General features: G+C 43.7%; 3 protein-coding genes and 1 long non-coding RNA gene across 5 annotated transcripts; 1 reads left to right on the forward strand and 3 right to left on the reverse strand.

Moving 5' to 3' along the window:
* Positions 1 to 826: 826 nt before the first annotated feature.
* rtraf (RNA transcription, translation and transport factor) lies at positions 827 to 4823 on the reverse strand. Of its 2 annotated transcripts, none has more exons than XM_058085971.2 (8): positions 4715 to 4823; positions 4232 to 4400; positions 3289 to 3388; positions 1747 to 1827; positions 1590 to 1678; positions 1442 to 1510; positions 1296 to 1344; positions 827 to 1063 (listed from the first exon to the last, which is right to left on the reverse strand). In XM_058085971.2, the coding sequence occupies exons 1-8, from the start codon at positions 4747 to 4749 to the stop codon at positions 909 to 911; spliced, it is 747 nt and encodes a 248-aa protein (XP_057941954.1). In that variant the 5' UTR covers positions 4750 to 4823; the 3' UTR covers positions 827 to 908. The 2 variants fall into 2 exon arrangements, with proteins under 2 accessions (XP_057941954.1, XP_057941955.1); XM_058085972.2 differs by lacking the exon at positions 4715 to 4823 and adding an exon at positions 4446 to 4606 and having other exon boundaries at positions 828 to 1063; positions 4232 to 4356.
* A 167-nt stretch (positions 4824 to 4990) lies between these two features.
* Positions 4991 to 12228, reverse strand: acp2 (acid phosphatase 2, lysosomal). Its single transcript, XM_058085933.2, has 13 exons — positions 11986 to 12228; positions 10202 to 10297; positions 10030 to 10116; positions 9841 to 9901; positions 9675 to 9766; positions 9510 to 9608; positions 8414 to 8503; positions 8261 to 8344; positions 8115 to 8163; positions 7588 to 7676; positions 7322 to 7428; positions 6522 to 6697; positions 4991 to 5475 (listed from the first exon to the last, which is right to left on the reverse strand). Exons 1-13 carry the CDS (start codon positions 12076 to 12078, stop codon positions 5330 to 5332), a joined length of 1269 nt encoding a protein of 422 aa, XP_057941916.2. The 5' UTR covers positions 12079 to 12228; the 3' UTR covers positions 4991 to 5329.
* A 1516-nt stretch (positions 12229 to 13744) lies between these two features.
* LOC131137652 (insulin receptor substrate 2-like) lies at positions 13745 to 19459 on the forward strand. Its single transcript, XM_058085843.2, has 3 exons — positions 13745 to 16404; positions 16498 to 16967; positions 18141 to 19459. Exons 1-3 carry the CDS (start codon positions 13925 to 13927, stop codon positions 18143 to 18145), a joined length of 2955 nt encoding a protein of 984 aa, XP_057941826.2. The 5' UTR covers positions 13745 to 13924; the 3' UTR covers positions 18146 to 19459.
* LOC144901987 (uncharacterized) lies at positions 18680 to 20375 on the reverse strand. Its single transcript, XR_013630195.1, has 3 exons — positions 20008 to 20375; positions 19574 to 19627; positions 18680 to 19263 (listed from the first exon to the last, which is right to left on the reverse strand). It is a non-coding gene; the product is annotated as an uncharacterized LOC144901987 (long non-coding RNA).
* Positions 20376 to 22432: the final 2057 nt, after the last annotated feature.

A 22432-nucleotide genomic window follows, 5' to 3' on the forward strand; every position in this document is an offset into this window, starting at 1 on the left:
GGGGTAATAAGAGTCTAAAGGTCACTATAGGGGTGTTATGTCATGTCTACAGAGCTCTAATTATATTAAAAAGTGTATATAGAAGGTGGTAAAAAGGTTTATTATCCCCAATATGTCTTATTATGTCTACTATATAGGGTAATAAGAGTCTAAATACCACTATAGGGGTGTTATGTCATGTCTACAGAGCTCTAATGATATTAAAAAGTGTATATAGAAGGTGGTAAAAAGGTTTATTATCCCCAATATGTCTTATTATGTCTACTATATGGGGTAATAAGACTCTAAAGGTCACTATAGGGGTGTTATGTCATGTCTACAGAGCTCTAATGATATTAAAACGTGTATATAGAAGGTGGTAAAAAGGTTTATTATCCCCAATATGTCTTATTATGTCTACTATATGGGGTAATAAGAGTCTAAAGGTCACTATAGGGGTGTTATGGCATGTCTACAGAGCTCTAATGATATTAAAAAGTGTATATAGAAGGTGGTAAAAAGGTTTATTATCCCCAATATGTTTTATTATGTCTACTATATGGGGTAATAAGAGTCTAAATGTCACTATAGGGGTGTTATGTCATGTCTACAGAGCTCTAATGATATTAAAAAGTGTATATAGAAGGTGGTAAAAAGGTTTATTATCCCCAATATGTCTTATTATGTCTACTATATGGGGTAATAAGACTCTAAAGGTCACTATAGGGGTGTTATGGCATGTCCATAGAGTCGAACCGCCACCTGCATGATGTGGATGGAAAAATGGCACATGACAGGAAGCAGGAAGTGAAAGCATGGAGAAGGTTATGCATGTAAAGATGAGCCATTTAGAAGAAGAAAATGAGATTAGCTGCTTGACTTGCTTTTATTTTCAGCTTTCAAAGTGTGTGTTTGTGCCGAGGCGAGCTTCATCTGCCCACTTTGCCCAACCGGTGGTCCGTCTTTGGGTCAGCGATGACGGCCTGGACCGCCACGATGGCTTCGTTGATCTTAGTCTGAAGCTCCCGCAGCTCCTCGATGTGCAGCAGGCGCAAGATCTGAGCAGCTTCGTTCAAGGTGGCGTCTGGCATGGGGAATAAACCTCTTCATTTAATATACTGAAGTGACTTTTTTCTATTAAATATGTTTTTTCCATACTTTTTTCCTTATAAAGATTTAGTTCTGGTAAATGTCCAACGTAAAGCTAGGAATGTTTCTTCTATCTGTGTAAATGAGGACTTCAAGTTTCGAGTTGAAGATGATGTGCGGCGTCCATGTGGGCCCCCGATAGCGGGCGGTAGCCAACAAATACTCACCTCCCGTGTCAAAGCCCAAGATGTGCTGGTCTAAAGCCACCGGGACTCCCTGAAGAGGTGAGACCGCCATCATGATTGGTGATGAGCAAACAAAAACGAGGAAAGCGTTGACAAGGTGAGAAGAAATAAAGGTGCGTTGCGTTTACCTCGCCACTCTGGTCGGCTTTGGCCATGGCGTCTGGTGAAAGTCTCTCCTGAACGAGGATGCGAACGGCCTTGCGGGTACGACAGAGACGGCGTGAGAAAGCGTGTATGTTAAATCGGGATGGGTCGTCGAGACCCGCTGGTGCACACCTTGAGCATCACCAGGTAGTCGTCGTGACGTGGGATCTTCAGGATGTTGGCCAGGGCGACCACGCCCGCTTTAAAGTCCGGCGAGTCACCTGAACAACGCAAACACATGATTGGCGTCCGTTCACCAGCCGGCCGCGCGGAGAGACGTGATGCGTACTGTCCAGGTTGACGAGAGGGTCCGACGCTGCCCGGATGCCGCCGGACATGTCAGGTGGCTGACAGTTCCTGTACTTGTTCACTAGGTGGAGACAAAAACACACCATCAGCTGCTACGCTTCCATTATTAAGCTAATATATGAACGCTGGAATACGCCCTGTGATGCAAACACTGGAAGCATATTGTTTACCAAAATGTCATGTTGACTGAGACACACAAGCACCAGACTTGATGGGCGGAACAACAGGCACAATAACGCCGATTAAAGACCCCTATTAATTCTCTACTGTATTGGGTAATAGGAGATTAAAGGTGACTATAGGGGTGTTATTTCATGTCAAGAGGGCTCTAATGATAAGTGTATTTAGAAGGTGGTAGCGAGCTTTATTGTGCCTAATGTATCTTATTTACCCTTATTACATCTACTGTATTGGGCAATAGGAAAGTAAAGGTGACTATAGGGGTGTTATTTCATGTCTAGAGGGCTCTAATTATGTTAAAAAGTGTATTTAGAAAGTGGTAAACAGCTTTATTGTGCCTAATGTATCTTATTTACCCTTATTACATCTACTGTATTGGGCAATAGGAAAGTAAAGGTGACTATAGGGGTGTTATTTCATGTCTAGAGGGCTCTAATGATGTTAAAAAGTGTATTTAGAAAGTGGTAAACAGCTTTATTGTGCCTATTGTATCTTATTTACCCTTATTACGTCTACTGTATTGGGTAATAGGAAAGTAAAGGTGACTATAGGGGTGTTACTTCATGTCTAGAGGGCTCTAATGATGTTTTAAAAAGTGTATTTAGAAGTTGGTAAACAGGTTTATTATGCCTACTGTGTCTTATTTTCCCTTATGTCTACTACACTGGGTAATAGGAGAGTAAAGGTGACTATAGGGGTGTTATTTCATGTCTAGAGAGCTCTAATAATGTTAAAAAGTTTATTTAGAAGGTGGTAAACACCTTTATTGTGCCTAATATATCTGATTTACCCTAATTACATGTACTGCATTGGGTAATAGGAGAGTAAAGGTGACTATAGGGGTGTTATTTCACGTCTAGAGGGCTCTAGTAATATTTTTAAATGTATTTACAAGGTGGTATGGAGGCTTTCTTCACTGTAACAGCCAAAATATTTCATTTATTAATCCACTTGTCACAGTCAGGTCTGGAACCAAAGAACCATTAACTAGGGATTACTGTAACGCAACCAAGCCAACGTCAGCAGAAACACGGCGCAATTCAAACCACTACTTCAATGGACAAAGGTCCAAAACTATGAGACACTCAGGGACCAGCTAAACTCAATAATAATTCCATAATATTATGAAGACGAGTGATAATGAGAGTCTTGTCTTGCCTTCGCTATTTTCTCTTCATAACTTTGTCTCATATGAATGAATTCGCTCATTGTTCGGTGGTAACCTGAACTGATCAGCAGTGGGGTCAACGCTTGAGAAAAGCCATTTCTTTTCCTATGGCGCCATCTGCTGGCGTTTTTGTGCTAAGACAACAACAACATTATGCCTCTGCTTTGCTCTCACCATTGTCTCCATATTCATAACGCACAGCCAGGCCCAGCAGCCAGTCCACAGCCTCCGCTCTCTCAGAAGGTCCGAACGGACAGTTCAAGTCCTGCAGGTACTGCACAAAAGTACACAAATAGAAAATTAAATACCCATAAATATTGATTGGAATAAACAAATACTTTTTTGTTTCTTTCTTTCGGCTTTTTGATTGTTTACGGGGTCGCCACAGCGTATATGTTATAATACAGCATTTGCTACATAAAGCGTAAAGTGAAAGTAGAGGCGGCAAAGGCCAAACAAGAGGTCTGTGATGACTTGTACGCTAGGTTGAACAGTAAGGAGGGAGAGATGGATCTATATACAGGTTGGCAAAGCAGTGAGATAGAGATGGGAAGGACGTACAGAAGTTCAAGGTTAGGAAGAGGAACACGAGAGTGAAGGAACTGCAGAAGAGGTGTCTGCTATGGACCAGGAAGTAGCAAAGATTGGTAAAGATGAAGGGAAAAGGCACTGGGTCCTGATGGTATACCTGTGGAGGTATGGAAGCGTCTCGGTGAGGTAGTAGTCCTGACTGGCTTGTTCAATAGGATCTTAGGTGGTGAGAAGATGCCTCAGGAATGGAGGAAAAGTGTGTTGGTGCCCATTTTTAAAAACAAGGGTGCAGATCTGTGACAACTACAGAGGCATAAAGCTAATGAGCCTACAATGAAGTCATGGGAAAGAGTAGTTGAAGCTAGACTAAGGGAAGAAGTGAGTATTTGTGAGCAGCAGTATGGTTTCATGCCCCCAAAAAAGGTACTACAGGGTTGGATGGAAGAGATTGATTTGCTGAGGCGACCCCTGAAAAGAAAAGCCGAAAAAGAAAGAAAAAAAGACAGTATATACTATATGGTGTACATGCTGTAATATATAGTATAGTATATGCTATAATACATCGTATGCTATCCACTTGTCTCACCTTGTGGTAAGCTTTGGGCCAATCTGAGCTTGGTATGTTTCTCAGATTGCCCCTGTCTTCTATTTTGTAGTGCCGAATCTTCTGGTCCTCCAGCCACACGATGCAGTTCCTCAGCTGCGTCTCGTCTGTCGACACAGGCACCGTATTTCGCTTCCGGGACGACACCACTCTTTTGTAAAAAAAAAAGATAATAAAACGGTGACAAATGTCTTACCTGAGCAGTCAAAGCCACTCGGATTGTGGTAATCTAAAGCCGTCAGTTTCCTCCGGAACATCGCTACGTTTGTGTCTACCAATTAGCATCCACACGTTAGCAAATGACACGCTTCCGGGGCTGTCCGGTTATGGCGGCACGCATGCGCAGAAACAGCTCGCCTTGGAGCACAACTTCCGCCTAATTAGCAGCCAAATGTGTTGTTTTACCTTTTGATAAAGTATAGCGCATAGCTAGCTAAAAAGCAGTTACTTGCTCTTGTCACTGACCGACGTTCAACGGAAATCACGTCCGTTCTGCGCATGTTCCGGTGGTACGTCACAGGCTTCAGTCCCACCTCCAAACTAATCCCCGGACTTATTTTTTTCAAATGGAAAGTTCCGGTGTTCGAATATGAAAATACCAGTTGTGGTCTGTTTTTACACACACAAAATACATAATAATATCAGTAAAACAAAGTCAATCTAATAGAACAAGTGTTTTAATTTCTAATGTGTATGTGTGTTTTGTTGAAATTCTCCTAAAATGACTATTTGTCATTCTCGTAATTGTTAAAGACTTTATTCTTGTAAAATGATGCTGGTTTTCCCATGTCCCTGCTGTTCCAGTGAAATCAAACATTTGTTTTGGCAACAAAACAGAAACGTGAAGTACAAACATTCATCCAGCAGGCCACACCTACTTGGTCGGGAGCACAACAAAACACTCACAAAAACAGGCGTACGAGCGCACACTCATCTTTAAAAGCTTCTCCGTCTAAAAGAGGAAAGCCGTGAGCCCCCCCCCCCTCATGTGTGTCAAACTTCATCTTCATCGCTGCGGTCCCAAGACGACGAGCTGCTTCGTCTGCGACCGTCGACGACCACCCCGCCGCCCCGCTCCTGTCAGGACTCCTCGCCCCCGTCCTGGTTGATGACGTGGCGGTAGCCCCGGCCGCCCGGCGGCTCCCTGTGGCGGATGATGGAGATGAAGAGGACGACGACGAGGAACAGCAGCAGGCACCCCGACGCCGCCAGAGTGATGATCACCTCTGATGGCGGAAAGAAACATTAAGCAAACAAGTGTTTCATGCTAAGCTAGCCAAGTTGGAGAATATGCGAGGACGATTCCCTTGAAAGGCTGCCATCACTTTTCATTTAAAGCTACAGTCGTCCAACCTTTAGCTGCAGACCCAGCCACCATATTGGACTCCAAGTTCATTCATTCATTCATTTTCTACCGCTTTTTCCTCACGAGGGTCGCGGGGGTGCTGGAGCCTATCCCAGCTGTCTTCGGGCGAGAGGCGGGGTACACCCTGGACTGGTGGCCAGCCAATCACAGGGCACATATAGACAAACAACCATTCACACTCACATTCATACCTATGGACAATTTGGAGTCGCTAATTAACCTAGCATGTTTTTGGAATGTGGGGGGAAACTGTAGTACCCGGAGAAAACCCACACATGCACAGGGAGAACATGCAAACTCCACACAGAGATGGCCAAGGGTGGAATTGAACCCTGGTCTCCTAGCTGTGAGGTCTGTGCGCTAACCACTAAACCGCCATGCCGCCCGGACTCCAAGTTAATAAATAGAATGTTATGGAAGTTAGAACATAAAAAAACATGTTTACCACATTCTAAATATGCTTTTCAACATCATTAGAGCCCTCTAGACATGACATAACACCCCTATAGTCACCTTTACACTCCTATTACTCAATATAGTCGACATCATGACAGAAAACGAGACATTCCTGAGACCCTCGGCCATCTCTGTGTGGAGTTTGCATGTTCTCCCCGTGCATGCGTGGGTTTTTTCCGGGTACTCCGGTTTCCTCCCACATTCCAAAAACATGCTAGGTTAATTAGCGACTCCAAATTGTCCATAGGTATGAATGAGAGTGTGAATGGTTGTTTGTCTATATGTGCCCTGTGATTGGCTGGCCACCAGTCCAGGGTGTACCCCGCCTCTCGCCCTAAGTCAGCTGGGATAGGCTCCAGCATGGTAGAAAATGAATGAATGATAAATAGACTTGTCATCGCATGTTAACTAGTGAAAGTGGATATGAAGTCGTAAGCGTGTTTGTGTCACCTTTGTTGCTGGCGCCGGAAGGCAGCCGGCATTCTTGCTCTCTGTCGTCGGAGATGGAGAGCTTTGTGATTCTGATAAAGTCCTCTAGGGGGCAGTCCATGGAGCAGCCCGGCAGCTGAAGAGCGTACGGATCCTCCCGGCTGTCGTTGCGGTAAAACATGGACACCGATGCGGACCTGGGCGCACACATACACACAGTTATTACACTAGTGTGTGTGTGTGTGTGTGTGTGCACACATTGTTTGTTTATTCTGTTTTGTTTCTCATCAAATTAAAATAAATTAAAATAAACATGAGCAGTCACTATATTAACATGTAAAACAAGTTTATTCTCATCTAAATGCAACTTTTTCAAAAAGGAATAGAAATTAAACTATAGAGTTTAATATTTTTAAGATATGTAATATTAATATTATTCACATATCCTACAATTTCTCCATTTTCATTTTCCAAATATTGTAGCTTTGTGTAAATTTTGTTACCATAATATGTTTAATTTATTCTCATAATGACTTTATTCCCATAATAGTGAATTTATTCCCATTATGATCTTATTTCCACAATATTGTGATTTTATTCCCATATTTTTAATTTTTTCCCCATTATACTATGACTTTATTCCCATAATTGTGCCTTTATTCCCATGTGTAGAATTTTTCCCATAACATTTTGACCTTATTTGCATAACATTGTGACTATATTCCCATAATATGACTTTAATCCCGATATGATGATGACTTTATTCCCATAATATGATGACTATTCCCATAATATGATGACTGTATTCCCATATTGTTTACCCGTTTTCCTCCATGTACAGCTCGATCATGTGACAGGAGGCGTAGGGCGGCTGTCTGCCATTGAAGACGTTCAAGCTGGCCTGCAGGGCTGCCACGGTGGTGTCATGCTGCCACACACACACACACACACACACACACACACACACACACACACACACACACACACACACACACACACACACACACACACACACACACACACACACACACACACACAGGAGTGTAAGGTACGGTGATGGAGGGAAGAGAGAAGGAAGTTCTCTCACCGCTGAAAGCATCATCATTTTCAGACGCTGCTTGTCCGTAGAAACGGCGGCATTGGAAAGATTCTTCACTATTTCGCCCAATAACATCCCTGGAACAACACAGCTTATTATTATTATTATTATTATTATTATTATTATTAGCATCATACTCTTCTACCTTTCATATTTTACAATAAAAGACAACTTTTTAAAAATAAAAGTGGCAAGAAAAAAAGGGGGCACCTTACTAACGTGTATAGAGTGTATGGACAGTATATATTTTTTTACATATATATTTTTTTACATACTTTTACATAAAATTTGATGTAATTATTGTTGTAGTTGCACATTGAATCATTTACCAGAGATTTCTACTACTCATTATAGATAAAAAAATATTTCTATCTGTGATTACTTAACTATGGACAATGCGATTAATTGCAATCAAATATTTTAATCGATTGACAGCATGTGTGTGTATATATTACTGTATATGTACAGTATGGAGGCTGTATTTGATGAAGGTACAGTATGGTATAAGTACACACCTCCTTGCAGGCGACTCTTCTCCTGCTGCTTGTAGACGCCAAAGACAACCTGGGGAAGGACAGGACAGGACGTGAGCGTCGCTTGGCCTCCAACTCCAGGATGGAATATGGGACGCTGTCCCTTTAAGAGTCTTCCTCCTCCTCACCCGGAAGCCAAAGTCTTTGAGGAAGCGCAGCTTCTCCATGACGGACGGGGTCACCCAGGCAGGAGCCGTCATGTTGTGACGGGACTGAAACACACACACACCTGCATTCAATAAAGGTGCATATGTGTGTGTGTGTGCGTGTGTGTGCGTTACCTCACAGAAGAGGGTGTCATACACCCCCCACACCGTGTCCACGCTGGTCTTATTCAGTCCTGTTTGGTTTTTCACCAGCGCTATGATGTCCTGTAAACACACACAAAAACACACCATCACAGACACGCCCACTTTACATCAACGCCACGCCCATTCTTCATGCGCCTGATTTTTTTTTTTTTAAGAAAGCTTACAAATATTTCACCCATTTCATCAATCATCTATTCTCCTTATAGGATCACTTTATTCCCATAACATTAGGACTCTATGCCCATTATATCAACACGTTATTCCCATTGTATCAGCCTTTATTCCCATTATGTCAACCTTTATTCCCATTACATTAAGACTATACATATTATACAAACACTTTATTCCTTTAACATTACAACTCTATTCCCATTATATCAACCTTTATACCCATTACATTACGACTCTACTCCCATTATATCAACACTTTATTCCTTTAACAGTACGACTCTATTCCCATTATAGCAACACTTTATTCCCATTACATTACGACTCTACTCCCATTATATCAACACTTTATTGCTTTAACAGGACGACTCTATTCCCATTATAGCAACACTTTATTCCCATTACATTACGACTCTATTCCCATTATAGCAACACTTTATTCCCATAACATTACGACTCTACTCCCATTATATCAACACTTTATTGCTTTGACAGGACGACTCTATTCCCATTATAGCAACACTCTATTCCCATTATAGCAACACTTTATTCCCATTGCATTACGACTCTATTCCCATTACATTACGACTCTATTCCCATTATATCAACACTTTATTCCTTTAACATTGCGACTATTCCCATTATATCAACACTTTATTCCCATTACATTACGACTCTATTCCCATTACATTACGACTCTATTCCCATTATATCAACACTTTATTCCTATAACATTAGGACTCTATTCCCATTATATTTTAGTCGCATTCCCATATAGAAATGTACTCGGTAATGTACTTGTTATGCAGGTGGAATAAGTGATTGTGTTCCATGTTGTTGTTGCTGTGTGGAGTGGAATGTGCCAGTGGGGACAAGAGAGGGGCGGTGTTAGCGGGACCTTGTTAGCGGCCGTTACGTTGAGGAATTCCTGGGTGAGTTCAGTCTGGTTCATGAGCTCCTCGTAGCGAGGGCAGTCGCCCAGGGGGAAGGACAGCAGCTGCGGGGAAAAAATGGCGGGCGCTGAGAGACGGTGACGTGCTAAGATGGCCGCGTGCTTGCGTACCTTCTCCTCGCTCTTCGGCACGGTGTGCACGGGGATGGGCTGCCACTTCAAGTCCGGGGAGAAGAGTTGCTCATCGCTGGGAGGGTAGAGCCCTGAGGGACGCCCACACACATAAATACTAAGTACGACCCCATAGGTGGGGCGGGGAACAAACAGGCGGCGTCACCTGCGAGGTTGGCCTCGGCGCTCATCAGGGTACGATCGTAGTCCGTGCTGCGAACAGAGATCTGAAAACACACACAAAAAAAACAAGTCCTTGAATGCATCACAAATTATGACTAGCCACTTTTTGCCGCCATGGTGTAGTGGTTAGCATGCTGGACTTAGAAACGGTCACATGACGCCAGGCACATACCTCGTGTCGGACGTAGCTGTCATTAAGAAAGCCTCGGTATCGAGTCCTTAAAAAGCGGCCCAACTCCAAGTGCTGACGCATCCCTTCCTGGGAACACACACACACACCAGGACAAGGGAAGACGTGATCGGGGGACGTACGGGGGGGTACGCTTAGGGCTGAGGGCGCGTACCCGGGACAGCTGGCCGAAGCCTTGAGGCCAGGCGTTCTCTTGGTAGGGATCGGTGGGATAGGCCTTCACCGGCGATCTGTCGCCGTGGCGAAACAGCTGCAGGAAACAAGCCAGATTGGTCATGCCGGATCCACAAGATTCCCAAGTCAGTCAGTCTCGGAAAACTGCTCAGCTTTCTCCCACATTTTGATGGTTTTTTTCTAACAATATTTTGACTTTATTCTCAGAAAATTACACACATTTTTACATTTTTTTTCTCTTCATGTTTTAAATTTATTCTCAGAAGATTACAGCTGCCCCCCCCATTTTTTTAATTTTTTTTCCCCTCTTAATATTTTGACTTTATTCTCAGAAAATTAAAGCTGTTATTTCCCCATTTTTACTGTTTTTTTCTGTTAATATTTTGATGTTATTGTGATGAAATTACACACACTTCCCACAGATTTTTTTGTTTTTTTCCTCTTAATATTTTGACTTTATTCTGATAAAATTACAGACATTTTCCCAACATTTTTACAGCTTTTTTCCCTCTGAATATTTTGACTTTATTCTCATAAAATTACAACTGGTTTTACCCCACTTTTACTGTTTGTTTTCTCATAATATTTTGACTTTATTCTCATGAAGTTACAGCTGTTTCCCCCCACTTTTCCAATTTGGTTTCTCTTAATATTTTGACTTTATTCTGATAAAATTACAGACATTTTCCCAACATTTTTACAGCTTGTCTTTCTTGTCTCTTAATATTTTTGACTTTATTCTCAGAACATCACAGCTGGGTTTTCCCATTTTTTACTGTTTTTGTATGTTAATATTTAGATTTTATTCTCAAAATTCCCCCCATCTTTACAGTTTTTTCTCTTAATATTTTGACTTTATTCTGATAGAATCACACACACATTTGGCCCCCCATTTTTACTGTTTTCCTCTTAATATTTTGACTTTATTATCATAAATGACAACTGTTTTTCCACTTTTTTTGCTGTCTTGTCTAATACTATTTTGACTTCTTTCTCATAAAACTGAATGTGTTTTCTTCCCCTGTGTTTGTTTGTTTTTTGTCTATGAATATTCGGACTTTATTCTCGCTGATTCATCCATACGTGCCTGTTCTATGTTGTCACGTCCCCGACACATTCCATGGCCACTGAAGAAAAAAACGCCAGCAGAGGGTGTGAAGCCTGAAGCAGCCAGTCAGCATGATAATTGATAATCATGTCATAATAGGACATTTTGGAGGTTATTTCACAACAGTAACTGCTGGGGCTTTTTCCTTTTTGCTGTTCTGGTTGCTTTCTGGCAGTGAGATCGCTGCTTTCACCAGCAGAAAACATCTTTGCATCTTTGTGGTTTTCCCCCATTTTTTTTTGTTATCATATTTTGACTCTATTGTCATAAAAGTGAATGATTTCCCCCGTTATTGACTTTGTTCTGATAAAATGCAAGCATATTGTAGTCATGGCATGATTGACAGTCTATGCATGGCACTTTAATAAGAGTTCTTTTGATAGGGTCATACCACGTGACATGAAAGAAGCTTTATTTTATGTCCTGATGACTGCTGTTAATAAGTTTTCGGCAAGCTGTACACTGACTACTTAAAGTGGAATCCAAGAGGAGTATAGTGGCGAACTTTGGAAAGGTATGCTAGCTAGCTAGGGAAGTCACAAGACGTGTTAGCTCGCCAGTCGCTTTCAACGAACCCAAAAAGACTTACCAGGGTAACTTACCAGTTACCAGGGTTAGACGGTGCAGCTTTTTTCCCCCCAATACTAAACACTCACCACGGTTACATAGTGAAGCTTTCTCCCGGCTGTGCTGTCCGCGCCGAGCAGCGAGCCCATCGCCGACACAAACAAAAGCAACCCGGGCAGCATTTCGGAGTCCGTCCAGACCGTCTTCGTGACCCGAGTGTCACAAGACACGACGCACTATTTCGTTCCACAATGTGACGCTTTACTACACGAATAAAACACACACACATCACAGAAGGCCATCCCGAAATTCTTCTTCGGGCAACGGATGGCGTTGGCGCTTTTGTGGTTTAGCTCATTGCTGCCTCCCGCAGGCGGACAAGCGACGTGCAGTTGGCTTATTGTCGCCTTTATTTTGTGTTTTTTTAATGAATACAAGTTAGCAAAAGGCTTCATGTTAACATTGTTCACATTACAGTGGTGTGCATTCTAAAAATATAATTGCACAAAAACAACAAAAGTAAACAACTTTTGTGTTTTTGTGATTTTCATTTTAATTTTTCGTGAATTTACTAGAAATGTCTGACTATTTTCTTGTAAATTTGCGGCTTTCATTCTCATATATCCATTATGACTAGTGTGAATTCTGCCTAGCAACAGGCGGCTCCGTGCTCTGCTTGCTATCTAAAACACTGACAATTTCTGTTGTTTTCAGGTTTCACAATAAATCCAATTTTGTGTGGTAAACAGATTTGTTATGTCTAATATGTTTTATTTTCTTTTATGATGTCTACTATATTGGGTAATAAGAGTGCAAAGGTAACTATGGGGGTGTTATGTCATGTCTAGAGGGCTCTAATGATGTTAAAAAGTGTATTTAGAAGATGATAAACAGGTTTATTTTGCCTAATATGTCTTATATTGTCTTATGATGTGTACTATATTGGGTAATAGAAAGCAAAAGTGACTATGGGGGTGTTATGTCATGTCTAGAGGGCTCTAATGATGTTAAAAAGTGTATTTAGAATGTGGTAAACAGGTTTATTATGCCTAATATGTCTTATTTTCTCTTATGATATCTACTATATTGGGAAATAGGATTGTAAAGGTGACTATAGGGGTGTTATGTCATGTTTAGAGGGCTCTAATGATGTTTAAAAGGTGTATTTACAAGGTCGCAACAAGTATTATGAACATCTTGTAATTAATTTTTGAGCGTAACTTTTCCCCAAACTCATCTACCAAGAATGACAGCTTTATTTTGTACTAACTTGTATTAACTTTATTTATATTGTAATTATTATTGTATTATATCATGTCATATTGCAGTTTACAGTATGAGTGTGTTTGTCTGAAAAGGCCAGATGGTGGCAGTGTTTGTCCACCACTTCACATCACCCTGACTGTTTTTCCAAGAACATTTATGACGCATATTAAGCAATAACAACAATCATTCCGTCACTTCAAGTGCAGTTCATTTATTTTATTATTATTATGATGATGATTTATGATGAATATATTGGTTTGAAAACACCGCTTATGTAACAAGTGAGATTATAGAACGGCATTAACGTCCCGCCTTGCAAATGTTCAATCGTCCAATTCAATCGAAAGCATTCTTTTATAAGGACCCACGTACCACGTTCCACAAACTACACTGTTTTGTGACAAAAAACCCGGAAATTCAACAGGCTCCCAATGTTGTTTTTCTCCAAATGAGCCAAGAAGAAGGGGGGCGTTGCTTATCGTGCTTGAATGACGGAGCCAGCCAATAAGCGGCCGCGGATCGGGATGATGGACAGGCACGCCCCCCTATGACTCGCCTCTCCATTCTGTTTTTAGAGCAGCGCGTCACGTGTTGTTTTTCTCCACAACTGGATCACTCGGACGCCAGTTTTGACCGCAGCTTTGCCGTCCAACGCGGCGGACATGTTTGACACGGACTGAATGACGACGCCGTCGCTTTTACAGCTTTTATCTTTAACTTTGCGTGGCCGGAATTGAGATCTTTTTATTTTACGGGACAGCAATGGCAAGTCCACCGGGGACGGCGGGACACCTGTTATCTAATGGCGTGAAAAAGTGCGGCTACCTGCGGAAGCACAAACACGGACACCGGCGCTTTTTTGTGCTCAGAGAGCCGGCGGAGGGATCTCCAGCCCGGCTGGAGTACTACGACAGCGAGAAGAAATGGCGGAGCAAGGGCGCCGCCAAACGGATCATCGGCTTGGACTCCTGCCTCTGCGTCAACAAGCGGGCGGACGCCAAACACAAACACCTGATCGCCCTCTACACCAAGGACGAGTACTTCGCAGTGGCCGCGGACTGCGAGCAGGACCAGGAGAGCTGGTACGTCGTTCTGACGGACCTTCTGACCGAGGGCAGGATGTACGACAGCCCCGCTTGCACTTCCTCCTTGGTGGGCTTCGAAGAGGCCAGCTACGGACTGGTCGCCCCTGCAGCCTACAAGGAGGTATGGCAGGTCAATTTAAAATCCAAAGGTCTGGGTCAGGTGAAAAACCTAACCGGGGTCTTCAGGCTTTGCTTGTCCAGCCGGACCATCAGCTTTGTGAAGCTGAACTCTGAAAGGGCAGCAGTTTGTTTACAGCTGATGAACATCAGGAGATGCGGCCACTCGGACAGCTTCTTCTTCATCGAGGTTGGCCGATCGGCAATTACCGGGCCCGGGGAGTTCTGGATGCAGGCCGAGGACTCGGTGGTGGCCCAGAATATCCACGAGACCATCCTGGAAGCCATGAAGGCTATGAAAGAGCTCTCGGAGTTCAGGCCCAGGAGCAAAAGCCAGTCCGCTAGCACCAACCCAATTTCGGTGCCGTCGCGACGCAACCTCAACAACTTGCCCCCGAGTCAGACCGGCTTGGTGAGAAGATCCAGAACCGACAGCGCAGCTGCAACGTCCCCGGGGAGGAAGTTCACATCCTGCCGGGTGAGAACCTCCAGCGAGGGAGACGGGAGCATGTCGTGGCCTGTGTCCACGTCGATGCCGGGGACCGGGGCAGCTACCGGTCCCAACGTGGGCGCCCAACTCAGCCGGTCCCACACTCTGAGCAGCGGGCGTACTTGCAGGATGCTCGAGTCGTCCTCGAACCTGCATCACAGCCTGTCCATACCGGCGTCCAACTCCCCTCCCGGCACCTCCAGCCCCATCAGTGTTTCTCCTGGGTGCCCCGGTCTCTCCACCCCCGACAAGGGTGGCCGACCCTTCAGCTGTAGCACCTCCATCTCCGGTTCCCTTAGCGACACCGCATTCATGCTGTGCGACGATTACAGCTGTAGTCCGGTGGAAGCAAAGTTCACATCCGACTCCTTGTCCAGCACCCCCCCGTCCCGCGACGAAGGAGCGGCGCTGGACAAAGCTTACAGGAAGCGAACCCACTCGCTCACTACGCCGCGTCAACAGAAGGTGGTGACGCCGCTGTCCTCCGCCTCCCTGGACGAGTACACGCTCATGAGGTTGGCTCGCGATGGAGATGGACACAACTCCGCCTCGCCCAAAGTGAGCTACCCCGAAGATTACGGAGACGTAGAAATCGGTTCATCCCGAAGTTCAAGTAGTAACCTGGGCGATGACGGCTATGTGGCGATGACTCCGGGGGTGGTACCGTTCTGCGGCAAGGTAGACAACTACCTACCCATGAGCCCCATGTGTGTCTCTGCTCCGAAGCAGATCATCAACCCCAGAGTGCGCCCCCATGGGGTGGCCGCCAGGGGCTACAAGACCAGCTCCCCATCCAACATGTCCCTGGAGGACAACGGTTACATGAGAATGTGGTGTGGCTCCAAGTCCTCCATGGACAGCCCAGACCGGCATGGAGAATACATGAACATGTCACCGGGAAACCCACCTGCACTCCAGACCCCACCTGACTACTACACGGGGAGGGCGGCGTACCAGTCGGGTTCCCTATCTCTCCCCGCCAAAAGCCCCGCCTCCAAGAGTGACGACGGAGGTCAGTATGTGTTGATGAGCCCTCAAAGTTCCTTCCCGAGGGCGTCGGATTGCGACGACTATTCTGTGATGCAAGCTCAAACCTTGCCGCCGAGCCCGGCCAGACACGGTTGGGCGGCGGACAACTTGCCCCACAGGGGGAGGCAATGCCGGCCCAACAGGCTGTCCCTCGACACCGTCAGGACCCTGCCTAGCATGAACGAGCACCCGCTGCCTGGGGAGCCCCGCAGCCCCGGAGAGTACATAAACATCAACTTTGGTAAAAACCGGTTCTCGCCGACTTCTACGGGGTCTGAAGAGAGCCGCTTGTCGTCTTTGAGTCCCCACAACGAGCGTCCGAGGAGCACTTCCTGTGACTTGGCCTCGCACCTGCCGGAGGCTGCGGTCCCAGACCTGTCTGCATGTCCCAGTTCTGAAGAGTACCGTCTGGATGGTGGGACCGGGCCCAGGGAGGGGACTGACGTGGAGAGCGACTACACGGAAAGGACGTTTGGGATGACCAGCTCGCCCCCCCAGCTGGTTCCTCAGGGCTCCACAAGGTATGGGCATCAACTCCAAATGTACACCAAGGGTGTCCAAAGTGCGGCCCTTTGGCACAGACCATGTTGTTAATAATAATAATATTTGTTCAGTGGCGAGAACATCAGAGGGAGGAAGCCGGCCATCACAGAAGGCATCGGCGTCTTCCTCCTGGAGGAGGCCCCCTCCTGCCTCCTGGACCCTGTCGGCTCCGCAAAGGTGATCCGTGCCAACCCGCAAGGACGTCGGCGCCACAGCTCCGAGACCTTCTCCTCCACGGCCACGGTGACCCCCGTCATCCCTTCCTTCGCTCGTGGTGAGACCGGGAAGAGGCACAGCTCGGTGGAGAACATCTCGTCGCGAAGCAGCGAGGGCTCCGACGAGGAGTGTGGCGGCAGCCCTATGGACCGGGCGGCGGGTTACCCGCACGGACTCGACTACATCGCCTTGAACCTCCTGGACGGCAAACGCGAACGTATGGTCGGCTTCAAAGCGGCGAGCAGCTGCAAAGGTGGCGTGGGCGGATTACACAGCGCGCCCTACGTCTGCTTGGGCTTCAAGGAGGCTGCCACCACCGCCAAAGGTGAGACTTATGCCTAATATGGAGTGTAAATGTGACTATAGGGGTGTTATGCCATGTCTAGAGGGCTCTAATGATGTTAAAAAGTGCATTTAGAAGGTGCTAAACAGGTTTATTATGCCTAATGTGTCTTATTTTCTTTTATGATGTCTACTATATTGGCTAATAGAAGTGTAAAGGTGACTGTAGGGGTGTTATGTCATGTCTAGAGAGCTCTAATGATGTTAAAATGTGTACTTAGAAGGTGGTAAACAGCTTTATAATGCTTAATATGTCCTATTTCCTCTTATTAGGTCTACTGCATTGGCTAATAGGAGTGTAAAGGTGACTATAGGGCTGTTATGCCATGTCTAGAGGGCTCTAATGATGTTAAAAAGTGTATTTAGAAGGTGGTAAACAGGTTTATTATGCCTAATATGTCTTATTTTCTCTTATGATGTCTACTATATTGGCTAATAGAAGTGTAAAGGTGACTATAGGGGTGTTATGCCATGTCTAAAGGGCTCTAATGATGTTAAAAAGTGTATTTAGAAGGTGGTAAACAGGTTTATTATGCCTAATATGTCTTATTTTCTTTTATGATGTTTACTATATTGGCTAATAGAAGTGTAAAGGTGACTGTAGGGGTGTTATGTCATGTCTAGAGGGCTCTAATGATTTTAGAAGGTGGTAAACAGGTTTATTATGCTTAATATGTCTTATTTTCTCTTATTAGGTCTACTATATTGGCTAATAGGAGTGTAAATGTAGCAACATTATTGTCATAAAATTCTAATAATGATGAATGGAGCAATTGAAACATGGGGCTTTGCATTATCCATATTATTCCATATTATTCCCCTAAAACATTTTCCTACCAGATTTTTCAAAAATTTTATTTTGTTTTGTTTCAGACAAGATTATGACTTGAAAAAAAATGTGAAAAAAGAAAATGTTTTCGATAATATGGATTATCAAGGATGATTTGTGACGGGCCTATGGGACGTGGAAGGTCTAAGTTCCATCGTGGCTTTCCTCTCTCTCTCTCTGGCAGCAACGCGGCACGGCCCCTCCCCCCATCGCACTGCGTTACGTAACGGAGAGCGCGTGCAGAGAGGGGATGAAATCCTGTGTGTGTGTGTGTGTGTGTGTGTGTTCCTTTCTAAAGGTTTATAATTGCTTGCACTTGTCTTTCAGACTGAGGTAGACGTCAACAAGACACCTGCACTGACCGCAAAAGAAGGCACGCGACCTCCAAGCTACACGCACAACACACGGCTATAAAAGATGGCTGCTGAGGGCAGGATGCGCATGTGTGTGTGTGTGTGTTTGTTTTTGCTGCAACCCAAATGTGAGCACACAAACCAAGGTACCAAGACTATTTATTGTGACGACTCCCGGTGTGAGTGCGGCTACGATATAGCTATGCTTTTTTTCTTTGCTTCAAAACTCAAACAGGGGGGCACTTGCAACTTTAAAAAAAAACAAAAAATAGCATTAGACAAGAAAAATTCCCCAAAAATGTCAGAAATTAAATATTCACAAAAGTATTGTTAACATTTTTAATATTCTAAGAAACAAACAAAGCAAAATGGGCATTTCTGGAAATTTAGGTATGAGAAAAATGTAGAATGTTACGAGAATAATATAAAATCAAAATATTAATATTATAACATGTGGTACGCTAACTGGGAAGAAGACACGTTTTATTTTACCCAGAACATTTTGATGAAAGATAATGCTGTTTTTAGGTGCATGGAGTTGAAATATTCCAGAAAAAAAATGATGAATTAAGTCAAAATGTGTGTGTGTGTGTGTGTCAGTCGATGTGCACTGTCACTATGAAATGTATGCGCGGTACACGAGTATAGAAGTATATTTATACAAGTTGATTTCTTTTAGTAGTACGAATGTCTAGCAGGTCCCACCCGATGCCTTATGAAATGTCTAGATGATATTTTCTACTTGTAAGAATCTCTATATTATTATTCTATGGTTCAAGTATTTTACCACACAGAAAACAAATGTGGCATTGGAGCAGAAATCCAAGCATAAATAATACTCTGATATATTTTACTAAATATTTATTTATCGGGATTGGATTTTGGTTTTGTTTACCATACGTGAAGTTGGGATTCTCGGCGCATGTGTAGCGGGATTCCGAGTGCAGGATTCCCAGCATGTGAAGTGGGATTCACCACGTTGTCACCGCTCCTCCACTGTGCGATAGAAGCGTGCCAACTCCACCCACTTGAGAGTATCAGAAGTAGAAGAGCGTAGAATAGGAACGGGGTTCCGCTGCTGGTGTTTTCTCATCTACCTGCGTATTTATAGATTTGTAAATACTATCATAAAGAGTACACCCAATGAAAACGTATAGATTTGTATAATATTATATTGTAATATTCCTGTTAAAAAGATTTTGTTTTGTTATTTTTGGGGTTGTACTGAGTGTTCTATGCTTTCTCCTTCACAGTGTCAAAGACAACATATATATATATATATGTCTATATTTAATACATTCATCACATGCATAATAAATATATTGCCTTGTTGACAGACTTGACCTAATGGTGTATATATTTAGATTTCTATATTTCTATGTGCAATGAATACAAATACTCACGTACCGCAGCCCAGCTCATTCCTTCTCATTCCTTCTCATTCCTTCTCATCCTCAATGGCTTCATGGAAAGACAGCAGATAAGAAATAAAGACATTTATTTATGTGCAGAAAAAAATGCCTGTCCTTTTTTTGATACAGACTAACCGATAATACATGAAATACAATGACAATATTTTAATTATCTATATCAATGCAATTTAAATATTTTTAAAAACGGTCTAATTACATCCTTGGACAAACGCTGTGTGCCTCCTAAACACTAGGGGGCGATGGTGGTCATAACAGATCGTTAGGAAGAAAATGCGGCATGCTAACAGCTAACCACTAGCTCATACAATCAAAGAAAACAATCACATTGACTGCTGCCGTGGTGTTCTAAATACTCTCACTACTACTTGCAAGTACCACAAGTACTTATACACTCATATATATACTTACGCACTCGTAGAGGGATTTTGAAAGCTCTCCAAACAAACGTGGTCGATACTGATAGTGATATATTCACTTGACATTTTTCAACATTAGCGAATTATTTTGTGACTTTTGCCTTTAATTTGTTGATTAAGATCAGAATTAGTTGATAAATAATATATGAATACAACAATACAAGACAGTGTAACAATACGGACAATATAAAAGCCCCGTTCAGTGACGTCATGTGTTTACTTGTCCAGGCTTGCAGTGACGTCAGGCGGGAATTATGTAACTCAACTGCGCGTGCACGCTGCAGGACACGCGCGGTGTTACAGAAGTGCAGATGGACCCGAGTCGTTCAAATGTCGAGGCTGCATGCACCGCAGTGTGTGTGTGTGTGTGTGTGTGTGTGAAAGCATTGCCAGTGCACGTCATGGCTCCACCCCACGTGACACACGCACAAACATTTCCCAGCATCCTCCACGGCAGCAACAGCAGAAGTCAATAACCCTGACAAGTCAGCATTTTCACCTTCACTGCGCGCTCCTTTTCCGCCTCCTGCTGGCCGTAGACTGGAATAACACCCTTTAGTATCCAGAAGGAAAAGCGGTAAGATTGTTCATACTACAATCGGTACAGCATTAGTATTTGTCACCAAGATCATATCAAATCACATTTAAAGTTTAAAATGCACTTTAGGTATGAATATAGTCCAATTATACGTATATACATTCAATAACACTACGATTAAATTATCAATGGTTCAGTTAAGTTTCGTGGAGCAACAATGGCATCCATTCCCAATTCAACACTACCCAGTCATTTGGGCACATATCAAAAAGTAACAAAACCCCCCCACAAAAGTAAGAAAACTAACAAACCAGGGTTCATCTAAAATAATATATTTCGGCAGCCTGTTCGGCTGTAAAATAAACTTCCTTAATAGGGCCGTGGGTAAAATACGGCTACTTAACGAGTCACGCCGACCGGGGTTGTTGCTATGGTAGATTAGCCATGACCTCAATGCAACTCTTGAACGGCACGAGTGCGGTGCCGTGGCGATTCATAAAGTTTAGAAATAAAGTTTGACACACCACTGAGTGTTGCGGCATGATAATGCACAGCCCTATGTTTCAATTGTTATTAAACCAAAGGCATCACCTCATGTTGCGGCATGATAATGCACAGCCCTATGTTTCAATTGTTATTAAACCAAGGGCATCACCTCATGTTGCGGCATGATAATGCACAGCCCTATGTTTCAATTGTGATTAAACCAAAGGCATCACCTCATGTTGCGGCATGATAATGCACAGCCTCGTTTCAGTTGAGCAATTCATCCACAACTGTCACTTCCTGTTGCAGCATGATAATGCACAGCCCCCTGTTGCAATTGTGATTAAACCAAAGGCATCACCTCATGTTGCGGCATGATAATGCACAGCCTCCTTTTGCAATTGTTATTAAACCAAAGGCATCACCTCATGTTGCGGCATGATAATGCACAGCCTCCTTTTGCAATTGTTATTAAACCAAAGGCATCACCTCATGTTGCGGCATGATAATGCACAGCCTCATTTTGCAATTGTTATTAAACCAAAGGCATCACCTCATGTTGCGGCATGATAATGCACAGCCTCATTTTGCAATTGTTATTAAACCAAAGGCATCACCTCATGTTGCGGCATGATAATGCATAGCCCCCTGTTGCAATTGTTATTAAACCAAAGGCATCACCTCATGTTGCGGCATGATAATGCACAGCCTCCTTTTGCAATTGTTATTAAACCAAAGGCATCACCTCATGTTGCGACATGATAATGCACAGCCCCCTGTTGCAATTGTTATTAAACCAAAGGCATCACCTCATGTTGCGGCATGATAATGCACAGCCTCCTTTTGCAATTGTTATTAAACCAAAGGCATCACCTCATGTTGCGGCATGATAATGCACAGCCCTATGTTTCAATTGTTATTAAACCAAAGGCATCACCTCATGTTGCGGCATGATAATGCACAGCCCTATGTTTCAATTGTTATTAAACCAAGGGCATCACCTCATGTTGCGGCATGATAATGCACAGCCCTATGTTTCAATTGTGATTAAACCAAAGGCATCACCTCATGTTGCGGCATGATAATGCACAGCCTCGTTTCAGTTGAGCAATTCATCCACAACTGTCACTTCCTGTTGCAGCATGATAATGCACAGCCCCCTGTTGCAATTGTGATTAAACCAAAGGCATCACCTCATGTTGCGGCATGATAATGCACAGCCTCCTTTTGCAATTGTTATTAAACCAAAGGCATCACCTCATGTTGCGGCATGATAATGCACAGCCTCCTTTTGCAATTGTTATTAAACCAAAGGCATCACCTCATGTTGCGGCATGATAATGCACAGCCTCATTTTGCAATTGTTATTAAACCAAAGGCATCACCTCATGTT

This window comes from Doryrhamphus excisus, linkage group LG17, assembly GCF_037039965.1.
Source record: "Doryrhamphus excisus strain RoL-2023G ecotype Guam linkage group LG17, RoL_Dexc_Guam_v1.1, whole genome shotgun sequence".
NCBI lineage: Eukaryota > Metazoa > Chordata > Actinopteri > Syngnathiformes > Syngnathidae > Doryrhamphus > Doryrhamphus excisus.

Coding starts and splice junctions, on each gene's coding strand:
- acp2 (XM_058085933.2), bottom strand. CDS start 12,078: ATGCTGCCCGGGTTGCTTTTGTTTGTGTCGGCGATGGGCTCGCTGCTC. Junction 10,298..11,985: donor AGCTTCACTATGTAACCGTG/GTGAGTGTTTAG, acceptor TGTTTCCTGCAG/CTGTTTCGCCACGGCGACAG. Junction 8,345..8,413: donor ATGACACCCTCTTCTGTGAG/GTAACGCACACA, acceptor TGTGTGTTTCAG/TCCCGTCACAACATGACGGC.
- LOC131137652 (XM_058085843.2), top strand. CDS start 13,925: ATGGCAAGTCCACCGGGGACGGCGGGACACCTGTTATCTAATGGCGTG. Junction 16,405..16,497: donor GTTCCTCAGGGCTCCACAAG/GTATGGGCATCA, acceptor ATATTTGTTCAG/TGGCGAGAACATCAGAGGGA.
- rtraf (XM_058085971.2), bottom strand. CDS start 4,749: ATGCGCAGAACGGACGTGATTTCCGTTGAACGTCG. Junction 1,679..1,746: donor CCCTCTCGTCAACCTGGACA/GTACGCATCACG, acceptor TGCGTTGTTCAG/GTGACTCGCCGGACTTTAAA. Junction 1,064..1,295: donor CTTGGGCTTTGACACGGGAG/GTGAGTATTTGT, acceptor TCCCCATGCCAG/ACGCCACCTTGAACGAAGCT.